Source organism: Rhinocladiella mackenziei (genome assembly GCF_000835555.1).
Source record: "Rhinocladiella mackenziei CBS 650.93 unplaced genomic scaffold supercont1.2, whole genome shotgun sequence".
In the NCBI taxonomy this organism is placed as follows: domain Eukaryota; kingdom Fungi; phylum Ascomycota; class Eurotiomycetes; order Chaetothyriales; family Herpotrichiellaceae; genus Rhinocladiella; species Rhinocladiella mackenziei.
This window is the reverse complement of record NW_013550603.1, coordinates 4,403,983-4,428,017: the sequence shown is the minus strand read 5'-3', so window position 1 is coordinate 4,428,017 and position 24,035 is coordinate 4,403,983. Positions and strand designations below refer to the sequence as shown.

General features: G+C 49.6%; 6 protein-coding genes across 6 annotated transcripts; 1 reads left to right on the top strand and 5 right to left on the bottom strand.

The window, feature by feature from the left end:
• Nucleotides 1-853: 853 nt before the first annotated feature.
• Z518_03358 (uncharacterized protein) lies at nucleotides 854-4,375 on the bottom strand (the record flags this gene model as incomplete). Its single annotated transcript, XM_013420383.1, has 8 exons — nucleotides 854-1,348; nucleotides 3,259-3,310; nucleotides 3,366-3,538; nucleotides 3,577-3,836; nucleotides 3,905-4,052; nucleotides 4,110-4,171; nucleotides 4,225-4,252; nucleotides 4,313-4,375. 8 exons carry the CDS (start codon nucleotides 4,373-4,375, stop codon nucleotides 854-856), a joined length of 1,281 nt encoding a protein of 426 aa, XP_013275837.1.
• Nucleotides 4,376-6,511: 2,136 nt separating this feature from the next.
• Z518_03357 (uncharacterized protein) lies at nucleotides 6,512-9,710 on the bottom strand (the record flags this gene model as incomplete). Its single annotated transcript, XM_013420382.1, has 2 exons — nucleotides 6,512-9,111; nucleotides 9,254-9,710. 2 exons carry the CDS (start codon nucleotides 9,708-9,710, stop codon nucleotides 6,512-6,514), a joined length of 3,057 nt encoding a protein of 1,018 aa, XP_013275836.1.
• Nucleotides 9,711-11,753: 2,043 nt separating this feature from the next.
• On the bottom strand, nucleotides 11,754-12,313 carry Z518_03356 (uncharacterized protein; the record flags this gene model as incomplete). The annotated part of the gene is made up of 2 exons (XM_013420381.1): nucleotides 11,754-12,098; nucleotides 12,164-12,313. The coding sequence occupies 2 exons, from the start codon at nucleotides 12,311-12,313 to the stop codon at nucleotides 11,754-11,756; spliced, it is 495 nt and encodes a 164-aa protein (XP_013275835.1).
• Nucleotides 12,314-15,498: 3,185 nt separating this feature from the next.
• On the bottom strand, nucleotides 15,499-17,267 carry Z518_03355 (uncharacterized protein; the record flags this gene model as incomplete). The annotated part of the gene is made up of 7 exons (XM_013420380.1): nucleotides 15,499-15,869; nucleotides 15,920-16,079; nucleotides 16,132-16,220; nucleotides 16,271-16,451; nucleotides 16,507-16,849; nucleotides 16,896-16,987; nucleotides 17,046-17,267. The coding sequence occupies 7 exons, from the start codon at nucleotides 17,265-17,267 to the stop codon at nucleotides 15,499-15,501; spliced, it is 1,458 nt and encodes a 485-aa protein (XP_013275834.1).
• A 795-nt stretch (nucleotides 17,268-18,062) lies between these two features.
• Z518_03354 (uncharacterized protein) lies at nucleotides 18,063-18,842 on the bottom strand (the record flags this gene model as incomplete). The annotated part of the gene is made up of 1 exon (XM_013420379.1): nucleotides 18,063-18,842. One exon carries the CDS (start codon nucleotides 18,840-18,842, stop codon nucleotides 18,063-18,065), a length of 780 nt encoding a protein of 259 aa, XP_013275833.1.
• A 2,946-nt stretch (nucleotides 18,843-21,788) lies between these two features.
• On the top strand, nucleotides 21,789-23,714 carry Z518_03353 (uncharacterized protein; the record flags this gene model as incomplete). Its single annotated transcript, XM_013420378.1, has 1 exon — nucleotides 21,789-23,714. One exon carries the CDS (start codon nucleotides 21,789-21,791, stop codon nucleotides 23,712-23,714), a length of 1,926 nt encoding a protein of 641 aa, XP_013275832.1.
• Between the last annotated feature and the right edge of the window lie 321 nt (nucleotides 23,715-24,035).

The window sequence follows — 24,035 nt, the reverse complement described above, 5'->3', positions numbered from 1 at the left end:
GTGATAGTCCGGTTCAGTGTCCTGAGACTGATAGAGAACTTTATCAAGTTATGAGTTGTTACGACGCGGGAGAGGATAAATTTTGAAGCATTATTTTCGATGTTTCGAGTTTGATTGAGTCACCCCCACTCTCAGGTTGATTATGTTGCATAGGCCTCCATGTGATCGTAAGCGGCTAGATAGATAATGTGCATCACTTCAGTGGCTACATCTTGACAATTATTTGACAGCAGACAGCCTTCCTAAATCCGGTTGTAATCAGTATATAATGGTCTGTAGGCGCCGTAATATGGTCAGTAAGCTGGAATACCTTAAGTCGAATGTTCATTTCTGCTATCTCTGCTACAGCAGGATCGCACGAACCGGAATGTTGTGAGTTCGTCGCAGCAAAACATACAGGACGCCGCCATAACGACACCTGATGGTATCGAAGTTGAATTGATGGTATCGAATCTGGCTCCTTCCCATCTGAGTTTCTGGGAGAGACATCAGCTTTGTAGTTCTTCCAAGGGAAGGGAAGTGGTTGGTAAAACCCCAAGTCTTGCGACAACCTTAGTTGAGGAACCTTGACATCGTGTCCTCCTACGACAGAGATGGTGACGCGTCGAATAGTCCACTTCAATCGTCAAAACAGCTTTCTTATTTTGCAAACCTTTCTGAAACGCACAGAAATGACTGCTTGGAAGTTCAAGGAGAGCGTTCAGAGTGCTTCCGCCTCTGCACCGCTGCCAAACCCATCTTTCGGGCCGAAAGCTCAGAGAATGGACAGAGCCGGGTCTACGACGTATGCGTTACTACAGTAGCCTCTATGCTTCTCGTGATATCGCAGATGACATAGCTCGACATCACAATCCTAGTCGGGCAGCTCAGCTGGCAACAATTCCTTCCGCTCGTTGCTCATCTCTGCCATGGTCCTTTTGCTGTCTATGCCCCCTGTGTTCCCGGCTGGTCGAATGTTTTCTACAGAACTGCGCGCTGATAATAGGCGACGAACTTTTCGCTCTCGACGCACGGACCACGCTAGAGCCAGAAGAGCTAAAAGCAGTGGAATACCGAGGTCTATACCTAAGCCTTTCTCGACGACCGTGTTATGATTCCAGCTGCATTCGAGGCCGGGGCTTGTGTTTCCGGAATCGATTGCAACAGTGGATGACACAGTCGATTCTGTAGTCGCAGATGGCAAACATCGAGTGGAATATGCACCCCAGCTCATGGAAGAGGCGGCGTCTCGATTCGCTGGAAGCTGGATGGCGTATGTAGCCTTTGGATAAGCAAGCGTGGTTGAGCTTGAGCAGATGTCGTCTGGCGTGCCATCACCTCCACAAATCAATGTGTCGAACGGCTGATCCTGACAGAGCACGAGGTTCGCGTGAGTATTCGGCCTCGCTGCAGCAAGTCAGCACTTCCGGCGCGTGGCGAGCGGTTGATCTTTCAAAGTTTGCCCACCGTCATCACATTCTTTGTGCGGACACTCTTCCGAAGCCCAACTTTGGAAAGTACATGCCCCCCGATATAGATATCCAATGTCTTGTCCGAAGCAGAGGCCGTTTGAAAGACAAACGGCGCCGTCATAGCAGCAGACGTGGTTGTATCGTGACCCGCTGCATGGTATGGCATTTCCAGCAACACTTCCATCTGGCCAGTAACAGGTGTCGATGGTGAAAGCCATGCTCAGCCTGATCAGAGAAAGTGTCACGAACCTTACGGAGAAACGTGCTATATCCTAATAATTCAAGATCAAGGGCGTAGACTCTGAAAGAAAAGAAAACTGGAAAGTCAGGCTAAAATCTCAGATTGTAAGAAGTCCAGCAGTTGATCGGTTTAGAACATTGTTCGATTAGACGTGGGAATATGACGTTTGTCGTTCCTCCCCATTGTCTTGCGTCCGACTGCAACGGCGGTGGGAAGCACTCAGGCCGTCATTTGCTGATGTTGTAAGCTAGACTCAATGTGAATTAAGCAATGCCGCTAGGTGATGCTACCGTCTTTAAGGCCTTTGCAAGAATCAGTCGATCAGGCTGAAGACAATTGTGTACAATATGTTCCTCGTTCACTCTGCAGGAATGCTTAGATTTTGTTAGGTGTTGTCCAAATCTAAATAGGTTTCTGGCCCACACATCTGGACCTTGCAATACCTAGTTATATGATCGAAGCAAATACTTGTCTGTGCAGGCCCTATCAATAATATTGTGACGATCTCGATGCCTGGATACGCTGTCGCGGAAAGTGCCACGGTCCGGGGCTAATGAGTCATGGGTGATTCTTACCATGACTCGCGCGAACTAGGGACGCACAGAGTATCGTGACTTACTAACTTGACCTAGTTACCTCCCAAACTAGGGGAGCGGGATGTGATGCAACCTCTGCCAGATTTGATGCTGCAAAATAGTAGAGAAAAAAAAGAGCATTCATTGACGATAACCAATTAACAAATTAGGAAAAGCGCAGAAAATCAGTTGCATCAAATCCGGCGAAGGTTGCAAAGAACCCCGCACCCAAACTAGGTGGGGAGAGCTTGGGGGTGGTTATTCTTTGGGTTCGCATCGAAGGTTTAGGTCACGCGCTAATGGATATTAAGGCATTGAAAATTTGGTCTGTTAATGAAGAGCGTTAGCCGGAGGATTTCCCGAGGTCGACGGCTCAATCGCTGATAAAGTTATCAAAGGTAAGAAGTAGAGTCGTAAAGGATCGTTGCTGTTTGCAGGTTAGACAGAAGATTCGCGCAATATTGCTCGGCTAGGATCATTCGTACGAAGATGTGTTCATGGTGGACGTTGATGATAAATAGGATCTATTCTTCGGAAAGAAGACCAGCCTGAGGTCGTGGAGGACAAAAAGTTTCAGGTAGGCGAGCATGCGCTGGCGTAAGGCTGCGAACATTTCTTTCAGTGCATAGCGCAGCACCATATAGCAGCAACGCAAGGTAGTTTTAAGTTGTGCCGTAATGACGCCCGACTAAAAGTGAAGCGCGAATTGGCCAGAGGGCTGCCCCATCCCGGCTCCGCTCCTTTGATACCCAGAGATTTGTAAAGGGTCGCTGTAAGCTCCTGAGTCCTATTTGCTGAACTTCTAGGCTACAGCCGCTTACTTTGATAACACTAACTAGACCGATGGTGTCCATGAACTGGTCTGTGACATCCGCCAAGAGCCTCTATTCCCTGGCCTATATAGAGGGGCTTCCCCCTTTCCATAGCTGCAATCTGTACACGAGGTTTCACCCTTCTATCCGCCCCCGCTCATTGTTCAACAGTAACGTACCTGAATGACGTTAACACCGGTCGTGGCTGTCAGGACCTGGACTGCGATAGAACTAATCACCCAGTCAGCACTCGGTAGGCAGCCCTTTGCCTCGAGGAACAACGTACGCCAGGACGCGATGGCGATAGAGCTTGAATGCTTCGCTGAAAGATGGAAGGTGTCGCTTCATCTCGAACTCGATCTGAGATTTCATAAGGCCGAACTCTTGAGGCACCTCGTGGGAATGCAAGTCGCTGCGGATCCCGACGAACGCCTTGCGCGCTTCTTCAACTTTATCCTTCTAAGCTGGTAACGGGGTGAATTCGGCATGAAAGTCACAAGACCGATAAACATGATGACTCCCCATGGGATTCGGAAGCCGAGTGGAAGACGCCACTGCAAACTGCCATAGGGAGCATAGTTGCACGCGTACCCGACCCAGTTGGACACCGTAATTCCGCACGAGAGACCAACCCCGGAGAGACCGCCAATTAAGCCGCGCGACTTGGAACTGCTGATCTCAGATAGATAGATTGGGACAGTGGCACAAAGGGCGCCAATGGAGAAGTAAATGGTCAGTTTCCCGTCGAGCAACTCGGCTGAGTATCGTAGATGTATCCTTACCCAACTACAATTCCTATCAAAATGCGTCCAGCAAGGAGCATACCAATGTTGACCGCTGCAGTTTGGATAACGCAACCAATGGTAACAATCACACACAGCAGTTCCATGAAACCGATTCGACCAAGCTGGTCCGCGATAATTATTTGCAAGATAGCACCCACTGCCTCGCCAGCGATGTAGATCGCGCCGACCTGTACCTCAGCACCCTTCGATAATGCCTATCTGCTGGCGTGATGGTCGTTCCATACAGCACAAACAAGACCAGGATCCGGATGGTTCATGTAGTTAATCCAGCTCTGGTGAGCGATAGCTGTTTACTCGGTCAGTCGTCATGGAAATCCCGAAGAAATCAAGTCTGCAGACTGGTCGTCACGATGCCCGTGTCATATCCCTGTTAACCCAATCAGTATTAGCTAACAAACGGGCGAGAAACTGGCAAACAACAGCGTACGTATAAGAATGTTCCAAGAGAAGCAAATAGGGCAATGCCCAAGGTATACCGATTGCCAGCCATGATGATGGGCCCACGTCTTTCAACAGAAACGATGGTCCTGAAGGATGAGGACTGCTCAGGACATCCATCAGAGTAATATCTTGAAAATCCACCTCTGCTCGGCTGGGCCACCAAGAATGGCCATAGGGATCGCTCTAGTCGTCTGTAAGATGCAATTTCTGCGGGGTGTTCTTACCCCGGTTTGCGGGGAATGCTGGAGCTTATGTGAGGTTGCGGCTCATTGTCGCCCCGGGACAAGGCTGGGAAGTCCAGTGACATATTTGCAATTGATGAACAAACATGTTGGGCTCGTATTAGGATGACAAAGGCGGGTCACGCCATTATTTACCTAGATAATGCCGTGTGGGTTGTCTAAGATTCAGAGTCGCGGGTGGCAGTGGCCCATCTTCTTGCGCTCACCATCCGTCGGCTCGGAAGGCACATCCATTTCTGCGCCACATTCGGTAAAAGGTATTTAGCATGATGTCCATGCTGATTCAGAGAATCGGAAGTCCTCACTGCAATAACGGGCCAGCAGACTTCACCGACGATACGAAATTTCGGTTTTCGTTTCCGGTCAGTAATAGTGCCTTGTTCGTGAGATACAGATGTCCAGCGTTATGACGATGACAAAGATATCTCCCTCAGGTTTGTTGGGAGAGCCACTTTGCGCTTTTCCTTGGCTCGGGTCAAGTTAAATGCAGGGCGCCGCAGCGATGGTGGCTGTGATAAGTGGCGCAACCAAAGCTTGTAGAGACCCTCGGAGGCGTTTGTACGCTTTTGTACACATTTTGAAACCATATAATCTGACTGTCCCTTCGAAATAGGGCAAGTCCTCTGTAAAATCACATAAATTGGCATCTCTCGTCACGTGACCCAGCCTCGTCTCCTCCAGACTCTATTCCCAGCCACAAGGTCAATTCGTAACAATACGCGTTATCTCGTTGGAAAGATTGATGTACGCCTGCATACACATCATCAAAAATGCGGTGGGTATATGAATTCTCGTTAGTGCTGTCAAATGGACCAAATTAGATGCTCTGAGGGCCGTGGTAACCGGCATCTCGTTGTGCGTGTTACCAGTCTTCTAGGCTTTCCGGGGGTGAGACACTGTCTTACCTTGACCACGTTGAATCCTAGTCTGGACAAATCAATAGAGACCATTGCTGACGCTAGTGTCCTCGTCGTTGTGGAGTTGTCGAGGTGGCAATGACGGTGTTACCGTCATAAAAAGGGGTACACTCATCGATATCAAGAAGAAAACCGCGACGAATCAGAGAATCTGCAGATCTGGTTCGGGCGAAATGCATTGGCTTTGGCAGTCTCAGACTTCCAATATTGCTTACAACACCAGGGCGCAGGTCCACTACACCGCCACGCACGCAACAACCACCTCCCCTTCCCTTCAAAAGAGCTCAAAGGTCAAGCGCTAGGCTCCTCGCTATCTTGAGACTTCCCCAGTCACAGGAAAACTGACTTATGAAGTTTGCTAGCGTACTCGTCTGCTTCGCCTCACGCAATATAGTAGCACAGATAGTCACCTTTCTCACAGTTGCTCAGGATATCATATGTGCCTAGGCTGCCAGGCGCTGGCTAGGAGAACCATCGACGATACCGATTTGAGTACCATGGCCGCAATCAAGCGGTGCAAACCCGTTCAACTAACATATATTTCCCTATCAATGGGCCGGGGCGAGCTAAACGGATGTGACTGCTAATGAGGTCACATATTGTATCAACCTGGTGTTGAAGAAGCCAAAAGGAAGAAATGGGATACGCAGGGTCCCGAACATAGTTATAACAAGCTATTGGCATCCACGGCAATTTATAGGCTACAATACTCTCAGCAGTTTTTGAATGAGAAAAGCTGCAGGAAGTCTCGCACATGCACAAGATGGAAAACTCCTTCCTGATAATGCTTCGAATTTTTCCAGCCACAATGACGAATTCAGGGACGGCTGTGAAAATGGCCCGGCCACTGTTCCTGATTTCGCATCAGTTCACATCAGCCTGGTCCTGTTTGCGCATCGTTCGAATGGTTCGAGTCACCTTTCCTCCGGGTAGCCAGCAGCATCCTAAGTAAATCACCCGATGTCTAGAACATTCTTCGGTGATTGTTTAGAAAATCATCTGCCAATGCTGTAGAAGTGTCAACTCCTATTTTCCCCCTGCGCCATTCTCAGTTAGTAGACGAGCCACCTCGTCATGACGAAAACGCAGCGCCGCCTGTAAGGCGCTGCCATAATGACCACCTTGAGCATTTACATCGGCCCCCTTCTCAATCAATAGATGCGCGATCCTCTGGTAACCACGCGTTGATGCCGCCTGTAGAGCGCTGCCATAATAACCACCTTGAGCATTTACATCGGCACCCTTTTCGATCAATAGCTGTACAATCTCCACGCAGCCATAAGCTGATGCCGTCTGTAGAGGGTAGCCATAAGCGCCATCTTGAGTATTAATATCGGCACCCTTTTCAACCAATAGACGCGCAATCTCCCGATAACCACGAGCCGATGCCGCCTGTAGAGCGTTGCCATAATAACCGCCCTGAGCATTAATATCAGCACCCTTTTCAATCAATAGCTGCGCAATCTCCCGGTAGCCACGAGCTGATGCCGTCTGTAGAGGGTAGCCATAATAACCACCTTTAGCATCCACATCAGCCCCTCTCTGTAGGAGCAGATTAACCACTGCAAGCTTACACTTTGACACCGCTAGGTAAAGCGGTGTCTCCTCGCGGTAGTTTGTGCAATTCGTCGCGACTCCAGCGTCAAGAAGTATTTTCACACCGTCCAAATAACCACGAGCAATTGCCAAAAAGAGCGATTTCTCAAGTGCTTTAATTGGTGGTAACATGTTGGTGCCCACTAGTAATCGTATGATCGACTCATGTTTACCATGTATCGCAGCACAAAGAGCATATCGCTGTTCCCCGCCCGTAGCACCAACGTCCGCTCCACGTTCAACAAGGAGTTGCGCCATTTGATGATGGCCACCAGCGCAGGTTGTCTGCAAAGCATTCCCGTACCGTTGTCCATGAGCGTTGACATTAGCCTTGTCATCAATCAACACTCTCGCAAGATTAGCCAGGTTTTGCTCGGCCAAAATATACAATAAATTCACCTCCACGGTATATTTGCGAGCTCGATGCCGCTGAAAAGTGTTGCGATACTGGACCCACTTGAGGCGATCGTCGGAATTTCTCGCTTGAAACCGTCTTAGAAATTGTCTGTTTCGGATCCCGTTGCCCTCGGCTATGTCGGCATGCGAAAACATGTGGTTGACGATATACTCCGCGAGGGGAAGTTCTCTTTGAATTTCTTCTCTCGGGTGAGTACATTCAGGAATTGACCTGGGCTGGTATTTTTTCTGATCCAACGAAAAATATTCATCAAAATATCTTACACAAACCGTCTTTAATCGATCGTGACTTCTGCCTTTGACATTCCCAGACAATGTTTTATCGATATTCTCCAGGCCATTTTCTCGAACGAGGAATTCTCGAACTGTTTCATGAATAAACTGCACCACAGGTGGTTTGGTCCTCGTGATTTCTGTGAGTCCCCGTGAGCAGTCGAGGAGGAACCGGTGCAATTCTTCCTCATCTGACCAAGATATGGCTCCGGTAGAGTGTGCGGACGTCGATCCGATCTGAATGGCAAGAGATAGCTCCAACGGACTGAGTGGTCGCATCCCGAATAGGACCCATTGTAGGAGCAGGACTGATATATGGATATCCTCAGCATTCCTTGCCAAGATCTCAGCGAAGAGCCCTTCTAGCTCAGTAGGAATCTCTTCGAGACGCTTTTCCATCGCCGCGACTTGACCACGGTCGTACAATTGATTGAGAATCGGGATGACAAGGACCACCCACAAGAAAACCCGGGATGATTTTTGGCATATCTGGTCTTTCAAACGTGACTTCCGAGCTCCTTCTTTGCCGACGAGTTTCTTTCGAACATACATTTCAATGTCGTCTTTGTGGCCATCTTGGTGTTCCATGACAAGAGAGAGTCCTTTCTGAATACTAATTTGCAGGTAATGACGACTAGAAAGGCATATTCTGAGCAGCTTACCGTACGTGACTGCATTCAGACTGAGGTCTTCGAGGAAGGCGACCAAATGGCGCACGTCATTTTCGTTACCCTCATCCAAAGCGTCGATGAAGATATTGAGCGAGAGGTCTCCCAATCCCTCTACGACATCTGTGAGAAATCCCTGGAGCTCCATAGCTGTCCAATCATCAACAGCACCTCCTCGGTCTTTCGAAGCAAACATCTCAACAAATCGACCCTGGAATCGAGGAGAAGCCTGTAGGACCTGATATACTAATGAGCGATACATCCCCAAACTTGATTTCTCTAATTGACCCGGTGCTCGAGCATTAAAGAAATAAGAGATGATGATATCTCTAGGCTGTTGTCTTTTGACTGTTTCCAGAGCCTTTTTCATCATTGTGGACTTGCCGGAGCCAGGTTTTCCCTTGGTCCAAAGAAAACCCTGATGATCCTCAATGTTGCTTCGCTTGATCCACAATTTGAACTTTTCCTCTTGAAAAAGCCACGTACATGTCTTCGTCAGGGCATTGGAAACATTCATAAGTCGTGCATCCATGCGTTCAAAGGTCAATGAGTCAAGAAGCCTTTGATATCCATTTGGATTGTCCATTACCATGGTCCCTTGTCTGGAATTGGGGCCAGGATCACCGTCTCCCAGGATAGGAGTGGTACACATGGATACTGATCTAGTTAAATCTAATAAAACATTAGCCTTTCCTTGAGACGGGGTGCATATTATCTCCCGTGTATGGCTGTTCAGACCGTTCTCTATTTTTTCCGTATATTGTACAGTAAATGGTATTCGGGGATATTGATCTGAAGAGAGTAACAAGCTTACCGTATGGCTCAGCAGAAGTAGGGTTACGGGTGACAGATTGTCTCACTGGAGGAAGAACTAGAAGCAGTTCCTTCGCGTATGATGCAGCGGCTGCTGCCGCAAAGGGCTGCCACTGCTTGTTCTTGTGCGAATCAGCATAGTCACATATGCCGCGGATGACCAGACACGGTGCTGCAGCCATCAGTCCAGCAGCCTCCATCTCAACACAGAGGATATTGTATTTCTGCTTCAGCTTGTCGCGTTCCACGGCGTCCCTGATCACGGAATTCGAAGAACCAATTGTTCCATAATGTACTCTCACCCGGGGATCCAGGCGTTGTCGCCGTTTCCTTACTCTTTGGATGTCGCAATTCTGGCATGTCTTCCCTCCCTCGTGTTGGTAGTCGGACTCGAAAAGCTGATCATGCTCTTGGCCAGGATAGTCGTAATCGGCCATATCTGGATACCTCCTAAGCATGTCTGATACGAACATTTGTATCTGATTTCCTTTTTGCCGATGCCGCGCCTTGAGTTTCTCGACGTTCGCACATAGAAAAGATGGCGGCCTATTCAGACAACCAGTGCGCTAAAATTCACCACCACCATGATGCTTTCCTCTGTCAAATTGTATCACTCCTCCATCGGCATCCGATGGCTGGCTGATTACGACGTCCCCAAGCCGCACATCATCCGTCTCTTCGTTCCCGGGAACTCCCCCAGCAATACCCACTAACAAAAAGAATTCGATTGAGGGGAAGTCATTCCGAACTTGGTTTGCAGCAATCCCCGCATCATTGTTCCCAATTTCCGGTAGAACCGCAATGACCACATTGTGTTTTCCTATCTCTCCTAATATATAGGCATTTCGATGGCCGGGCGGACACTGATCTCCGTGATCTGTGTCAAGCATGGCTTGAAGGGGGGGCAGCTCGACTCCCATGGGACATACACATGCTACTGTGTAATCAGCTGGAGAGAGACGCGGCCGTTTGAGGGAGCGCGGGCGGTCGGGTAGGGATCCGTAGTCCATGACGGGGAGGATGGTAGGTATGGTTCTGTGTAATCTGGGATCAGGCCGTGGATTAGGCAGGTTAAAGAGGTTGTTGCAGATGTCGTCCACCACCGTTCGAGGCTAACCCAATTTAGAAATACGCAGCCTCACCAGCTAAAGCGTGACGTGATCCATCACATGAACATGTGACTTCTGTTGAAAACTGAGCGTTGGAAAGAATTCGACTGCCTTGGGCCACACACAGAAGGAAATATTCGAATGCTGTAGGGGGCTCTAAATTGATATAACAAATTTTACGTATTTTCACAGCAAGGAGTCATGTTGGCCAGTCACGTGACTGGTTGCCTTGGCAACGTCACGTGAGGCTGTTTGGCTTGGCAACTTGCGCCCTTCTTTTCGTCTTGCTCTCTCTTAGATAGAACAACAACAACACATTCCTTCTCTAGACTCCACAGTCTATCAAGTCAGTCGGTCAGCCACGCGATGGCGTTATCCGCCATTTGCCAACGACCTCTTGGGATGTAGACTCTCAAGAGATTGCTATGCTGCTCTGCTTCGTTAGGTGGGCAAGAACAAAAATCATGATCATATCGATTCGGTGAACGAGCAGTCGGATAAAAGAGTGTGGGTGACATCAGTTGAAGTGCTCAATATCGACCCGAAGATGTGGCTTGAATCCTCCGTTATCTTAAGCGCAGTCTCCACTTTGCCATTGCCCATCCTAGGAGCAGGCATGGCCGGAGTTTAGAACGTTGTTTCTGCGGCAGCGATAATCAGCCCAAACTCTTGAGATTTCAGAACTCATCAGCGCACATCTCGCCAAGGCCTGGAAAATCTGGGGAATGTCTTCGGGAGAGCGACCACCCATAACGACTCGCGTACCACAACGACCTAACTAAACGCCAATTGAGCCTAGTAGTGTGAGCTTAGTCCGGCATGATGGAAAGGTATATAAAAGCCCTCCTTTAAAACCATAGTACATCGTACAATTCGAGGTTCCAAAAACAAGATTGAGGCATTCATGTACATCTGACTTCGGTGAAAGATGTCACTCATCACCCACCTCAATGGGGAGAATCGTCCGAGCTTGATCCAATTGTGACCATCTTCGTCCTGTCCCCTCCCCTCCGATCTCTTTGTGCCAGCTATTCTCAATATCAGGACGGCTGCGCTCATGAATGTTATTTGTACGCCACGTTCGCCTGTCTGGAACTGCGACCTTCGCCCAACATTCACCTCCCAGCACGACAAAAAGAGTCCCAGCTCCAAGGCACCGCCTTCCTCGATTTTGCTGAGAAGCCTGCGGTGGCGATGACTCGGTTCTGTATGGAAATGCCCTGGTTCTCGCCACGATCTGCCCTTGAGTACTCGATAGCGGACCCAACACCGAGGACAGTATCGACAAGTTACATGGCAGTGCTTCTGCACTCTTGGTACAAGCAAAGAGACAGGCTTAGTACTACTTCCTTTGAAGATAGTAAAACAAAGGTTGAAGAGGTAGATGATCGCTTATGTTCCCCCAGGCTTGGATTGTAGATCCACGCCATCGTCGTCGTTGGTCTTGGGCAGTTTTCCTTTCCGTCGGAAACATCCCTGGCACCCAAGGATAGAAGCAACAACCCATACGATCAGATTCAACAAGTTGAAGGCGGCGCCAGCCCTCAGCTTTGAAGGTCCTCCGTGAAAGTAAAGCGCACCTAAAAGTCCAACAGCAACAGACCAGAGGCTGATGAGGCACCAGTGGAACAAGAACACCAACACCAGCCACACTCTGCTGGGCACGGTGTGAAATGTTTCCACAATAAGAGCAAAGGCGATAACCACTGAAAGCACACCTGCGACAATGGAGAAGATCTATTGTTTGTCTGTGTCAGCTTATACGTGCGAGAACTCTTCTCAGGCAACTTTATGCTCCTTACCGATCTCCCTAAATGCCTTGAGCCATCAGAGATGTCAGAGGCAAAGATGCCTATGACGATCAACGCCCCAACAATTTGCAGTGCATTGAGACTAAGATAAAAGATGATGCCACAATTCAGACGCTGCCGATGAAATTCTCTTTTGGTCATATTGTTGCAAAAGCGAAATTAGGCCGAACGAATATTATGGCCGTCGTCGTCGGCAAATGAGTGATGCTTGAGCAAGACAGTGGACCGGTACAGAACAATTATTAGAGTCCAACTTTTATCATTTTCCCTTTTGGCTGTTGCCTGGGGCATCCGCATGGACTGATTTTCTCGGGTCGTATTCTCCACCAATCGGATAATATTTCTAAATATTGCTCGGACTTGGCACTGTCGAGGACATGGAAACTTCGGAAGCAACCTTGGCTCTTTTGTCAATTTTGCTTGCGAGTGCCCTGAACGGATGGACAGCCTTGGATCATTGCCAATCGCGGTTCGACCCAACTGACCGTCCCAGCTCGTGGCGCATTCTCTCGGGTTTGTTCAAGCCCCTGTCATCTGTCGTCTGATCAACTGCGCGACCAGATTGCAATAAAGGTGGAAGCCCAATATCCTTGAATCTCCTCCACGTGCGGAATAATTTATCCATCCCAAAAGTGGACCGGGCCACCTGCTCTGACCATTTCATCCCATTACTTGTCTATCCCAACAGCACTATGCGTTGGAGCAATCACTCCGGTTGTCACCTCAGCCTTGCGAGAGAGCTCGATGCAGATTCCTGCCTGTAACAATGTATCTGTCACGGGGACGGCCCCTTGACACAAGACAAACGTACCAAACCAGCTAGCCAACACCCTTCGAATCGCCCGCGAAGGGCATGTTGCCTTCAAGCCTCCTCAAAGCGCGATTAGTTAACGTTATATGAGCCGCCTCACTGCCATTGAGACCATTGCCTAGCTCCCACGCCTTCATATCATTACGATTCTACCATGAGGCACTCTGACGCCTAAGAAAGCAACATTCAGCAAATCGTTGTCTCCACATGCCACAAGCCACGCTTTTGGTGTGCAGCTCGTGACCCGCCACCAAGGACATGGATCTTTGAACCTTACTATGGATAATTGCGCCAGACTTCTGATGAGAACAAATCTTTGACCATTTCCGCGATGGTGGTCGGGGAAATCGATGCATGATAGCAGAATCTACACCCCAGTTTCGGGCCATCTTTGTGCCTCAGCTGATGCACGTCCATCCGGCAACCAAGGATGCATTGCTCGCTGTCTCGGCATAAATTCAAGCAGTTCGACTTCATGCGTCACCGCATTTGCCTAAGACGGTCAATTGATTTATCGAACGCAGGCAGTGACCCATTGCAATCGCGCCTTGGCAGAATTATCAAAATCTCAAGATGACCATGTTCCTAAGGAGGGTTTGCTTGCTTGATGTCTTCTGTTTGTCGCGGTAGAGCTCTGGCCATGAAGGAATAGAGCCCCTCGTATTCATGTCGCAGCTAGGATGAGATTGTACCAGTCCGAGCCAACAAAAGCCCAGAAAGCATCCTCGAGGAAAGGTGCTCTGATGGACGGGTTGTCCCGGCCCGCCAACAATCTGTCGCCCTATTATGACGAACTCGAAGCACAAGAAAGCACAACAATTATTATCTTTCGCGACCGCCTCTATATCTCAGAATCGCACCGCATCGCATCTCGTCAAGCGAGGGAAAATCTTTCCTTGACACGGATGTGCGTCTCGTTGACAGTCAGCTAGAGCGCACCATTCACCGATTCTGAGGTTTCGAAGCCAATAGGACCTCCAATCACACCGTCAGCATCATCCGCAAGGTAGACTGCATGGCTCAAGCCGCTTCGAGTGTTGCCATACAGCTTATGCAGCATCGGTCACCTGAACCCTACCATACGTCCAGTCGCCTGGATCCCAGAGGCAGCAAGATATGTACGTATGATCTTTGGCCGGCGTCGCCTAGCGGCAGTTTGCTGTCTTTGAGACTGCTCGATTCCGGTCCGCGGCTCTCTAGAGCAACTACATGTGACGGCTCTCTCCCAAGCAGCAGGATTGCGGGGCTTGTGGATCGTAGGCAGCAAATGCCTCCTGTCAAGAGCCTTGAGTGCAACGTCTGTGGTGGCAGCGTGATGGCGTTGGGCGGCTGGCTGTCGTGGTATTGTAGATTTTGCGAGCACTTTCATCTTGACGTTCTGATGAGCAAGGATATAAGCGTTCCACTGTCCCACGATGCTCTCTAATATTCCATCAACCCCGTCTCCTCCGCGCACCTGGACATCACGACAAACGGTCGGCTACGGTGACTGCCGCCCAACGTCATCGAGCCGAGTTTAGGCAACAGCAACCATTTATATGCCATGTCCCAAACTCTCCCACCACCTTGTCTTGCACCCTAGTTACGTCCATAGGGTAGCACCCGACTACATCAAGCTGGAAGTCCCTTCCGAGACCGGCAGATGCGACTCGTGCAAGCCCGTGGCTGATAACCAGCGACTTCCTGATACTGGGAAAACTGATCGCCAAACGCATGCTGCTTCTAGCATGGGCAAACCTGCATGGAGAAGCGGAAATCCGAGCGGAGCGTTCTGCCACCGCTGCAATGACAATCAAGCCGTGTAGGTGTTCCAAGTCAATTCAAGGAACCAAATACGAGCATCTATTGGTCTTCATGGCCATTACTGGAATACATCGCTGCACCCGGGACTCTCCTCAAGAGCTAGAAGAACAGATAAGAGGGAAAAGTTTGACATACCGCCTATTGTTGGATCAAATCACACGGTGTTATTTATTGCTGGATTGTTGCGCAATCAGAGAAGTGATGATGATGAATGGTGTCTCGATGAATGGCACACAAGCGCTTAATCTATGCAACACAAAAAAACAACGTTCCGTCTCTTAAAGCGACGTACGTCAGAAGGGCCTCGGCGATGACGCCGTATCTGGCCTTACATATCCCTTCAAATTCTAGTCCTATTGTGGCGCCGATTTGGTATAATTAGTCTTGTACATTCATATGAACAATTCCAGAAGAATCTATCATCAACGTGACAAGTAGCGACGTTGGAACTCAAGTTATTGAAATCTACTCCTCAACATTATTTTATTCTTTGAATGGGACGATGGGGCTATTCAGCAAGTAACGAGCTGGAAATTTCGCCCGTTAGACTGGATATGCCGCCCTTCCCGATTTCCGTCCTTATCCCAAGACTTTGGTCGTTTTGGTAGCCACTTTTTACCGTGCCACATTTGCCAATATAATCAAAGGATAAGTGAAAACCGCTTCCGATGTCAATAATTTCTTGTCAGCCCCGAGTTTGGTTCTACTGAGATCAAAGCGTCCAGCGCCACGCAGGCAAATCATGAAATACAACTTCACCCCTATCAGCGGCGGAATTATATTTTGCCAGGACGGGCCAAACTGCAGCGCAAGAGAGTACCAAGCAAGCTGCCAGGGCCATTGTCACGCTCAATCCTGTAATGTAATCTGGTGCTTCCCGTTGCAGATAGATAGTGCTGCCCAATAAACCTCCAATGGTGCCCCCAGCAATATTGAGCACTGTTGCAACAGACGATTTCGATGAACCAACGATGTTATTTTGGCCAAATATCAGGATTGCTGAATTGTTGGCTTGGGCGCCTGCAATCGCAAAACAGATCCCCGCATACCTAGCTTTTGCCGATATTTCGTTTTGGGACATCACTTGAATATATGAGCCAATGAGTCTGGAAAGGTGCAGACGGAGCACTCACAAGCTAATCCGAGAATTGCGAGACAAGTTTGCACGATAATGAGTGGCAACCGGCGCTTCGTTTTGTCGGCGATATAGGAGCCTACCCATAGTACTCCAGCGGCAACAGCGTATGGCGGAGCACTATGTAGATTGGCTTGAAGGCCCGTATACCCCATACTCTGTAGTACTGTCTAGGCAGTTATCTTAAGACAATGGATGCAAACTGCTTACGGTCAAAATTGTTGGGACAAAAAATGCCAAACCATAAACCATGGTGACATTACACATGTACATGAACGTGACAAGCCAGATGGTCCAATCTGCAGCATTTTTCAGCATATGCTACTCAATGATGGCCTGATTGCGTTACCTTTGAGATCTTTAATGTTTTCCCAAGTGATTTGATAGGTTACGGAATCGCCTCGGTCAGAAGTCAATTCTTCCATCTTGATCTGTCTTTGTCTTGGTGAAAGGAACTTTGCTCGATCTGGAAAATCGACAACTAAGAGCCAGGTAGGGACAGCAAATGCAGCCGTAATTGATCCTTCAACCTGATGTAAAACGTGAGTCCGTTGACTAACACGTTGTAGTGCAGAGTCAGCATACTGTGAAAATCCACCGCCAGCCTCTCCATCCAGATTTTCCATCCAAGAGAGCTAGAGCGTAAGCAAGGACACCAGCAAATGCACTTGATATAATCCCGATGCTGTACATCCAGGCTAGCTTCCTATGTGCTTCATAGCGCACATACCAGCTTGACACAAGGTAGATCATTGCAGGAAAGACGGTGGCCTCGAATGCACCAACTAACACTCTGCAGACTGCAAGAATGGACCAGTGCTGAACATGACCCTGGGCAATCGTGCTAACACCAAGGCCTAGCATGATGAAGGCCAGTGCGTTGGCGACGCCAAACTTGACTAAGGCCATGTTGCCTGGAAGCTCGGCCCTGAAAACCTTAGGACAAAATCCCGGTGATATGCGGCTTGACTTACAACATATACGCGGGGAAAAATACGAGCAGGCAGATAGAGTAGGCCGAAGCGCTGGTCATACTCAAATCCTCAGTCATACCAACGACTTTGGCCTGGATTGTCGTGGTATGAGAAATAATTCCTGGCAACAACTTCGGACTGGTCGCTCACCTGACCAATATTGATGCGATCGATGACCGAGAACGAATAGATGAGTGACAATATTGGAATCAGTCTGAGATCGATTTTCCTACTCAATCTCTTTTTCTCAACAGCATAGAAACGGTAGTCCACCTTAGAGTTCCCAGTCTCGTCGGAGGTTTGGTGTAGCTCGACATGATCTACTGACTCTTCCTTGTCATCTTGGGCGTTGACAAGAGCTGGCAGTGACATTTTTAAATCCTGGAGAGGGCAGGGAGGTGATATCCTACAATGGAGAAAGTGCTTGAGTGAGATTCGAGCAAATGGTTCTTTCTAAGAAGGGGACTGATGACGGGCCTGAGAAAGCTGCAGCCAATGTTTGAACGATGTCGTATTACGGTTTCGGTTCCCTTATAGACATCATGAAGTATGGGAACAGAGAAAGCATCTCCACCGTTGCCCCTCAATGAGGGGGTATCAAATCAAGAATGAGACCACTTTTTGATACTGGTCAGAACTTGATCAGCGACACTAGGACCAGACAAACGGGCCACTCGCCATATCTAGAATAGTAATATTGGGATAAGAACTGAGCACTTGACTGGGTGTAACAGCTTGATTTCCCTAGGTGGGGATTTGTTTCCGTTGCTAGACTGCTTGCCCCACTTCCCCAAAAATGTACTGCTCCATTACCCCAGATTATTATGGTGCAGTAACTTCCCCTCTATATGTGCGATGAAGCCCTTGGGGAATTGGTGTCTTCGCTTCTCAGACACAGCCAAATGATCTTCGGACAAAAATTCTCTTCTCCGGGGCCTTCCATTTGACGAGATCTTTCATATGGTGTCGATAATGAATCGCCGTGGTACGACATTCTCACTCTTGCCAGCTAGAATTAGGAAATACACATGTTAGCAAGTATATGTGAGTTCGGTTTCCCGGGTTTTGGGGATTGTTTAGCACATTCAACATTTCCAAAGAGGCGCCTAAGAGAATAGTGGTGAAATTCCCGTCGCAGTGTCTGTGGAGTGATTGAGAATCCCTAGCTTAAGCCTTTCCACTCCACTCCGGCACCACCTTCCAGCTCTCCACGCTCATTAGCACTGGGAGCGGGACCTTTGGAACCTTCGCCTGTATCAACGGCGGTAGCCCATCCTCACACTTCTCCAGAGCACGCCTGTACGCCGGCCGGCTCGTCACATCGCCCAACCAGCGCAGGATGTGCGGGTAGTCCGTCAAGTCAATGGAATGGACTGCCCTATACAGGGTAAACGCATAAATGCTCATCATGTCCGCGGCCGAGAATTCTTCTCCGGCCAAATACTTCGATTCGGCAAGCCGGTTGTTGTACTGATTCAGATGATTGGGCGTGCGGGCACTGTAGTGTAAGTACGCCCAGTTCTGGGAAGGGTCGATGCTCGCGCCGGGCTGGTTGATAAGGGACTCGCCTAGGAGGTTGGCGGAGAGGAAGGCTTGGAATGAGCCGTTGGCGAAGCACAGCCAGTAGAGATATTGCGAGTAAGTGTGTGGGCCGGCAGAAGGAGTGATTTGGAAGTGCCCTTGCCCATGGACGTTGATGATGTACTCCAGGATGGCTTGTGATTCGGTCATGATGATGGGTGGAGTGGTGCTTTCGTCAACCATCGTGGGCGCGGTGCCGGAAGGGTGGAGGGAGAAGAGATTTTTCTTGCCCTCGGAATCTGGTAAGCCACGGGGGAAGATGACGAGGCTGTATGTGAAGTTGGGGATCAGTTCCGCGAGTTCTTCGCAGAGCCAGACGATTCGGTCGGATTGGCCCCAGTGGAGATGGTAGATTGTGAGGGACATGATTCTTGCTTTGTTTAAGGCGTACCCTGGCCTGGCGAACGAAGATATGACTAATGGGAAAGGTGCTTTAGCACGCTGTAGAGCAGAGGAAAACCCTTCACGGTCGACATTTAAGTACTAGAAGCAGACAATGGTCGCTCTTCTTGTGTGGTCTTGGATGGCCGGCCTGACGGCCCCGCACTTGTGGTCTGGAGAATCTGAGGTCGATCTAAGACTGCGTTCGCAAGCACACGATAGATATGTCAGGAGTCGTCTCCCGGGTGAGGCGGAGGCGATGAAAGCCGTCTCCCAACTCCGGTTAGCCCCGGTATGATGTTGAAATGTGAAGGCCTATCAAGCCTTACTCAATGGGCGCTCGATATCCTTTCTATCCTGTAACGTCTGTAGGGAGCGTAAGCGAGACAGACTATGATCGCATTCCCGCATCAAGGAAGGAATCGTTTGCAGAGCGCCTGATGGGGTGCCTAATTGGACGCCTAATTGGGTGCTTGACACTACACTGATAAGAATGAGGTGATGTCTTGGCAGCTACCATTCGTCGATTGATCGAGCTCTGGATAATGTATCCCCAGCCCTTCGGCAGGGTGATCCGAGGTTCTCGACAAAGATTGTGTAGCCGCGCGCTTCGGTGTAGGTGTAGCGATGCTAGGGGACTGTTTCCGTGGTGCCGTGGTCCACCTTGACGATATAGGGTCTATGGTAGGGGACTACCACCTTGCGTCTGTCCCATTGTCATTCCTGGAAGCCCGTCGGTACTCTGGCAATTCGAAATGTTGGGCGGCAATGTGTCGCACGACGACTATGGAAGCTGCTTGATCTCCATAGCTATGAGGCATAGAGGCAGCGGCATTGCATTTGGACCGGCCCTGAGCGGTCTGAAGATTGAAGTCCTCGAATCCTTGTTGCCAGGTCTTGATTGCCCCATCTTGGCTTGCAGAGGTATTTGTGCACACATATGACTCGCGGAGAGTGTCTTCATGAGAGAAGGTCTAGCTGTGCGACTGCTTTCTATCAGTGACCGCCTTGCGGGTTGGGCGCTCGACCTTGGTTGAGGCACCATAGTCCCTTTCAGCCATGGCTGCGGTTGCAACTGCTCATGGGGAGGGTTCCCCTGCGAGGCCTTTCCGGTCAAGGATGGTAGGATTAAGGCTAATCCTAAGCAAATTGCGTCGGTGGGAGACAAATCGGAAACTCCTGCGGAATCTTTATAACCCCGCTCGCTGTCATCAATCTCATAGAGCTCATGGACGAAAACTTCCTCGAAGATATTCCCATCGGTCGAGCGAGAAGAAGTGCAACTTGTCCAGCCAAAACAAACAATCTGGAATATCAGCGAGGCGACATGATACCATGATTGTGGCTAGGTCGTAAAAGTTGGTGATGTCCAAACAGGTTCAATATTCGGTATCGCACAGCATGTTGGCATTCGGCCGGACAAGAATCGTGCGAGAGGTCTCTGAGTGGACCATATAAACCGAATCACAGACATGTGGGAAGCATCGTGACCATCCGGTGAAAACAAGTGAAGTCCTCCGTCGCCCCCAGTTAGCGACGGCAAAAGAACGCCAGCAAGACTGGCCCAGTAGATGGCCCCTGATTTCCGGACGAGAGCCATAGGCATTAGAGGAAAATTGGGTCCGTAGCCCCTAGAGGAAATTTCGATCTGTTGGACCACATCGAAGATCAGGCAATTCGTGCGACTCAGGGTACTGTGTTGCGGAAGCCAGCACAGCCGCACAATCGGTCGAAACTTGTATTTGACTCGATGTGAATTTGATAGATGAGCGCTCAGTGCAGAACAGGAGTGGGAACTGTCCCATCCTTCTTCAAAGCCGGGAAATTCTCAGCCGAGTCCACGCCCATCGCAACCGCAGATCTTCTTGTAGAGATTGACGAGGCCGCCCTGGTCAGCAGCGGGTAGAATCTCCTGAGCGTGAGATCAGGTCCATCATGTAGTGGATCGAGTTGTACAGGACGATCAACAGCAGAACTGCAATGCTTCATGTCCATCTGGTATGTGGCATAACGTATAATGGTCATAAGCGCGGTCGTCGGAGCACTGAGGAAGCCGGTGCAGAGTGGAAGAGCGCCGACAAGAGCAAAGGTTCACAGATATAGGAGGTCGGTTCTAGGTAGTTCTCTCCATCGAGTAGTGATTGCATGAATAAAGACTTTGGTCGAACGTCGACGGAAGAGAGGGGCAAGGCGACGATGTTGGGAAATCTTGCGACGTGCAAAGCTCGCAACTGGTGAAAGCAGCGAGGTGTTCCGCTCAATACGGCAAGGTCGGCAGAATCGGCTTAGTGTTAGCGTAAGTGGTTAGCCGACCAGACAAGGAGTCGGGTTACTTCTCACCAGCGTGCTCGATGAAGGCAGATCAAAAGCGACAAGTCTGGCAAACGCTGCTTTGGATGTGGATTGCATCTCCCTCTTGACCAATCATCACCGTCGAAATAGAGGTGTACTGGGGTTTGCAGGCTCGGCGTCGGCACCATCCGCGCCAAGGTGCTATGAGATTTCGGCCCCCACGACGGGTACGTTACGGGTGATTCCAGCTCGCGCGAGCCGGGGGTGAGAAAGGGCGAGCCCAAGGCGGTATCGACCCCTTTCCCCAAAGGGGGAGAACAGTGAGCGAATTACCCTCTTGCCAATACCCCCTTGCTCACAGATGAGATAGAGCATCATAATTTTACATATGCGAAAGATCCACAATGAACACGAATACGTCGATGAAGTGAGGAGGCTCCGCAAAAGGGGACCTGGGGTTCAATTCCTAAATTGATTCATTCAAGAGGCAAAGGAGGTTTTGTTATTATCAGCTGGATTATTTAAGCGCATAATCTGTTTCCCGCCCAACACCAAGTTTCAGTGCATTTCAAGTTCATCACCACCGAATTGAATCCCAGGCAGTCTGAGACGAAGAATTCGACAAACTGACACTGGATAATGGGAGAATTCTCTAATATCGACTCTCCTTCGCAATGGATAGATACTGTGGCTGTGGACCAGCCCTATCGTGACGTACCGTCAGAAGTTCTCGAGCAGCTTTATCGGCCAATTGCGCCATGGCAAATACGTCTACTAAGGATTGCTCCTTCAGCCGACTTCCAATCCGATCTCACATGCGATCTTTTGACAGCGGATCTCATACCTTTCCCTGGCGTGGGGTTGGTGCAAGAGTCTACCATTGTACAATACGAGGCACTCTCCTACTCATGGGGCTATCCAGCACTCACCAAATCCATCGCCTGTAATGGCTTGCGCCTCCCTGTTTCCGACACAATGTATGAAGCCCTCCGTCACATTCGCAGAAAAGACAAGATCCGATATCTGTGGACAGATGCCTGTTGCATAAACCAAAGGAATCTCCACGAGAAATCGAAGCAGGTCGAGATGATGTTTGTCATCTTTCAAAAGGCGATGAGAGTCGTGGCATGGCTCGGAACACCATCTCCAGAGGAGGAAATCCTCTTTCACCTAGTCAGCCGAACCGACGAATACGACCAGGTTGATCAGCATGTGTACTCTCTTAGCTCCCCGCCGAACAACAAACGATACCATCATGACCATTACGACCATAACTTGGCCCTGGCCCGCGAGGCCGCAATGCGAATGGTCACTTCAAGAGCGTTCTTTCGGCGTACTTGGATCAGGCAAGAATTCTTTGCCGCCCAAGAGATGGATATTGTCTGCGGAAAGCACGTGTTTTCCTTTCCTAGGCTCTCGAACGTCCTAGACCAGCTTCTACCCGAATATGCTACATCTCCGAGTCGATTTATCCACGACCCTGACCCAGCGTCTCGAGCCCTACTCTGCTATAGCTACTTCCGCAGCGATTACGAATCGCAACAAATGCATCAGACACGGGAAGCCAACTCCATCTGGTTCTATACCATTATGAGAAGCGCCATATACCAATCCACACTACCTCAAGACAAGATCTTCGCAGTCTTGGGCATTGTAACTGCGCTGACAAACCAGGAGGCAAATGCGAAAATGGACGTCGAGCAGTGGGACGCCACCAAGGGGTTACCGCCGATCGACTACACAAAGCCAATGTCATTGGTATTCCAAGACTTTATAAAGCATACGGTCAATGGAAGTAATAATCTAAAATGTCTGTCGATCTTCGAAAACAGAGGCGCCAGTGGCAAAGACCTGCCCTCTTGGACGATTGATTTGCGAGTCGATGTCCCTCGTTACCTTGTTCCTGAACAAATGGCCTACTGGGGGCGGGACTTTGTCGAAGAATTGAGAAAAACCACACTGGATTTCGATCAACACAACGTCCTTCCCCTACATGGCCGACGGATAGGAACGATCGGTGCCCCTGATTCCCAGAAGGCCACTTGTTTCCCTTGGTCCGAGGACTATCCCAGGGAGGTCATTGGACTTGCTTCCCCGATGCTTGAAAGCTGTTTATCAGCCGAAGAAAGCTGGTTCCCGGAGGCTGACAACCGAGACTCAGAAGGTCAACTAGCGCAAGCCCTGGCGCGCCTACAAACACAATGTGCGTATTTATGGAAGGCAATGGACTGCAAATCAAGCGTTATTATGCCATTAGACGGCACCCACGTGCCCGAGTTGCGATCCAGGCCGAAAAGTGAAAGGTACCACTACGCGTTTGTGTCAGATTTGGTTAACCACGGCGATATCCTGGTGCACTTGAATGGCGCATCCCTGCCCTTCGTATTGCGAGACGCCGGGAAGGGAACATTTTCTTTCCTTGGTCCGGCGATTTTGGCCGTTGGGGTTTTCAAACACGGAGGGGGCAGAGGAACCAGGGCGGAGGCCTCCCCGCTTTTCCGCTATGCGATCGCCGGCGTGGACAAACTGGAACGGCATCGTGTTGAGGAATTTGTTCTCGTCTAGATTCTCATTGAATTCCTTCGATGGCCGTTGTCGAATTTTACTACCAAAAATGTCCTCGTATCGGATAGTGATCTATGCCGACGGGGTCGAACACGGAACTGTTATGTATGGACTCCGCAACTAGGAGCATACTGCTTTTTGGGGTGGGGGGGGGGGGGGTCTCCATAGATAACGGCATCCCTTGTGGTTGCTCTGCAAAACGACGAGACTATCACAACGTTTTGTAAAATGATTAAATACCAGTGTCACTCAGCTTCTCGAGCCGATAGAACAAGCGGGAACCTTTTTTTTGGAGAGCTGCTGACTGCTTTCGGTTTCAGC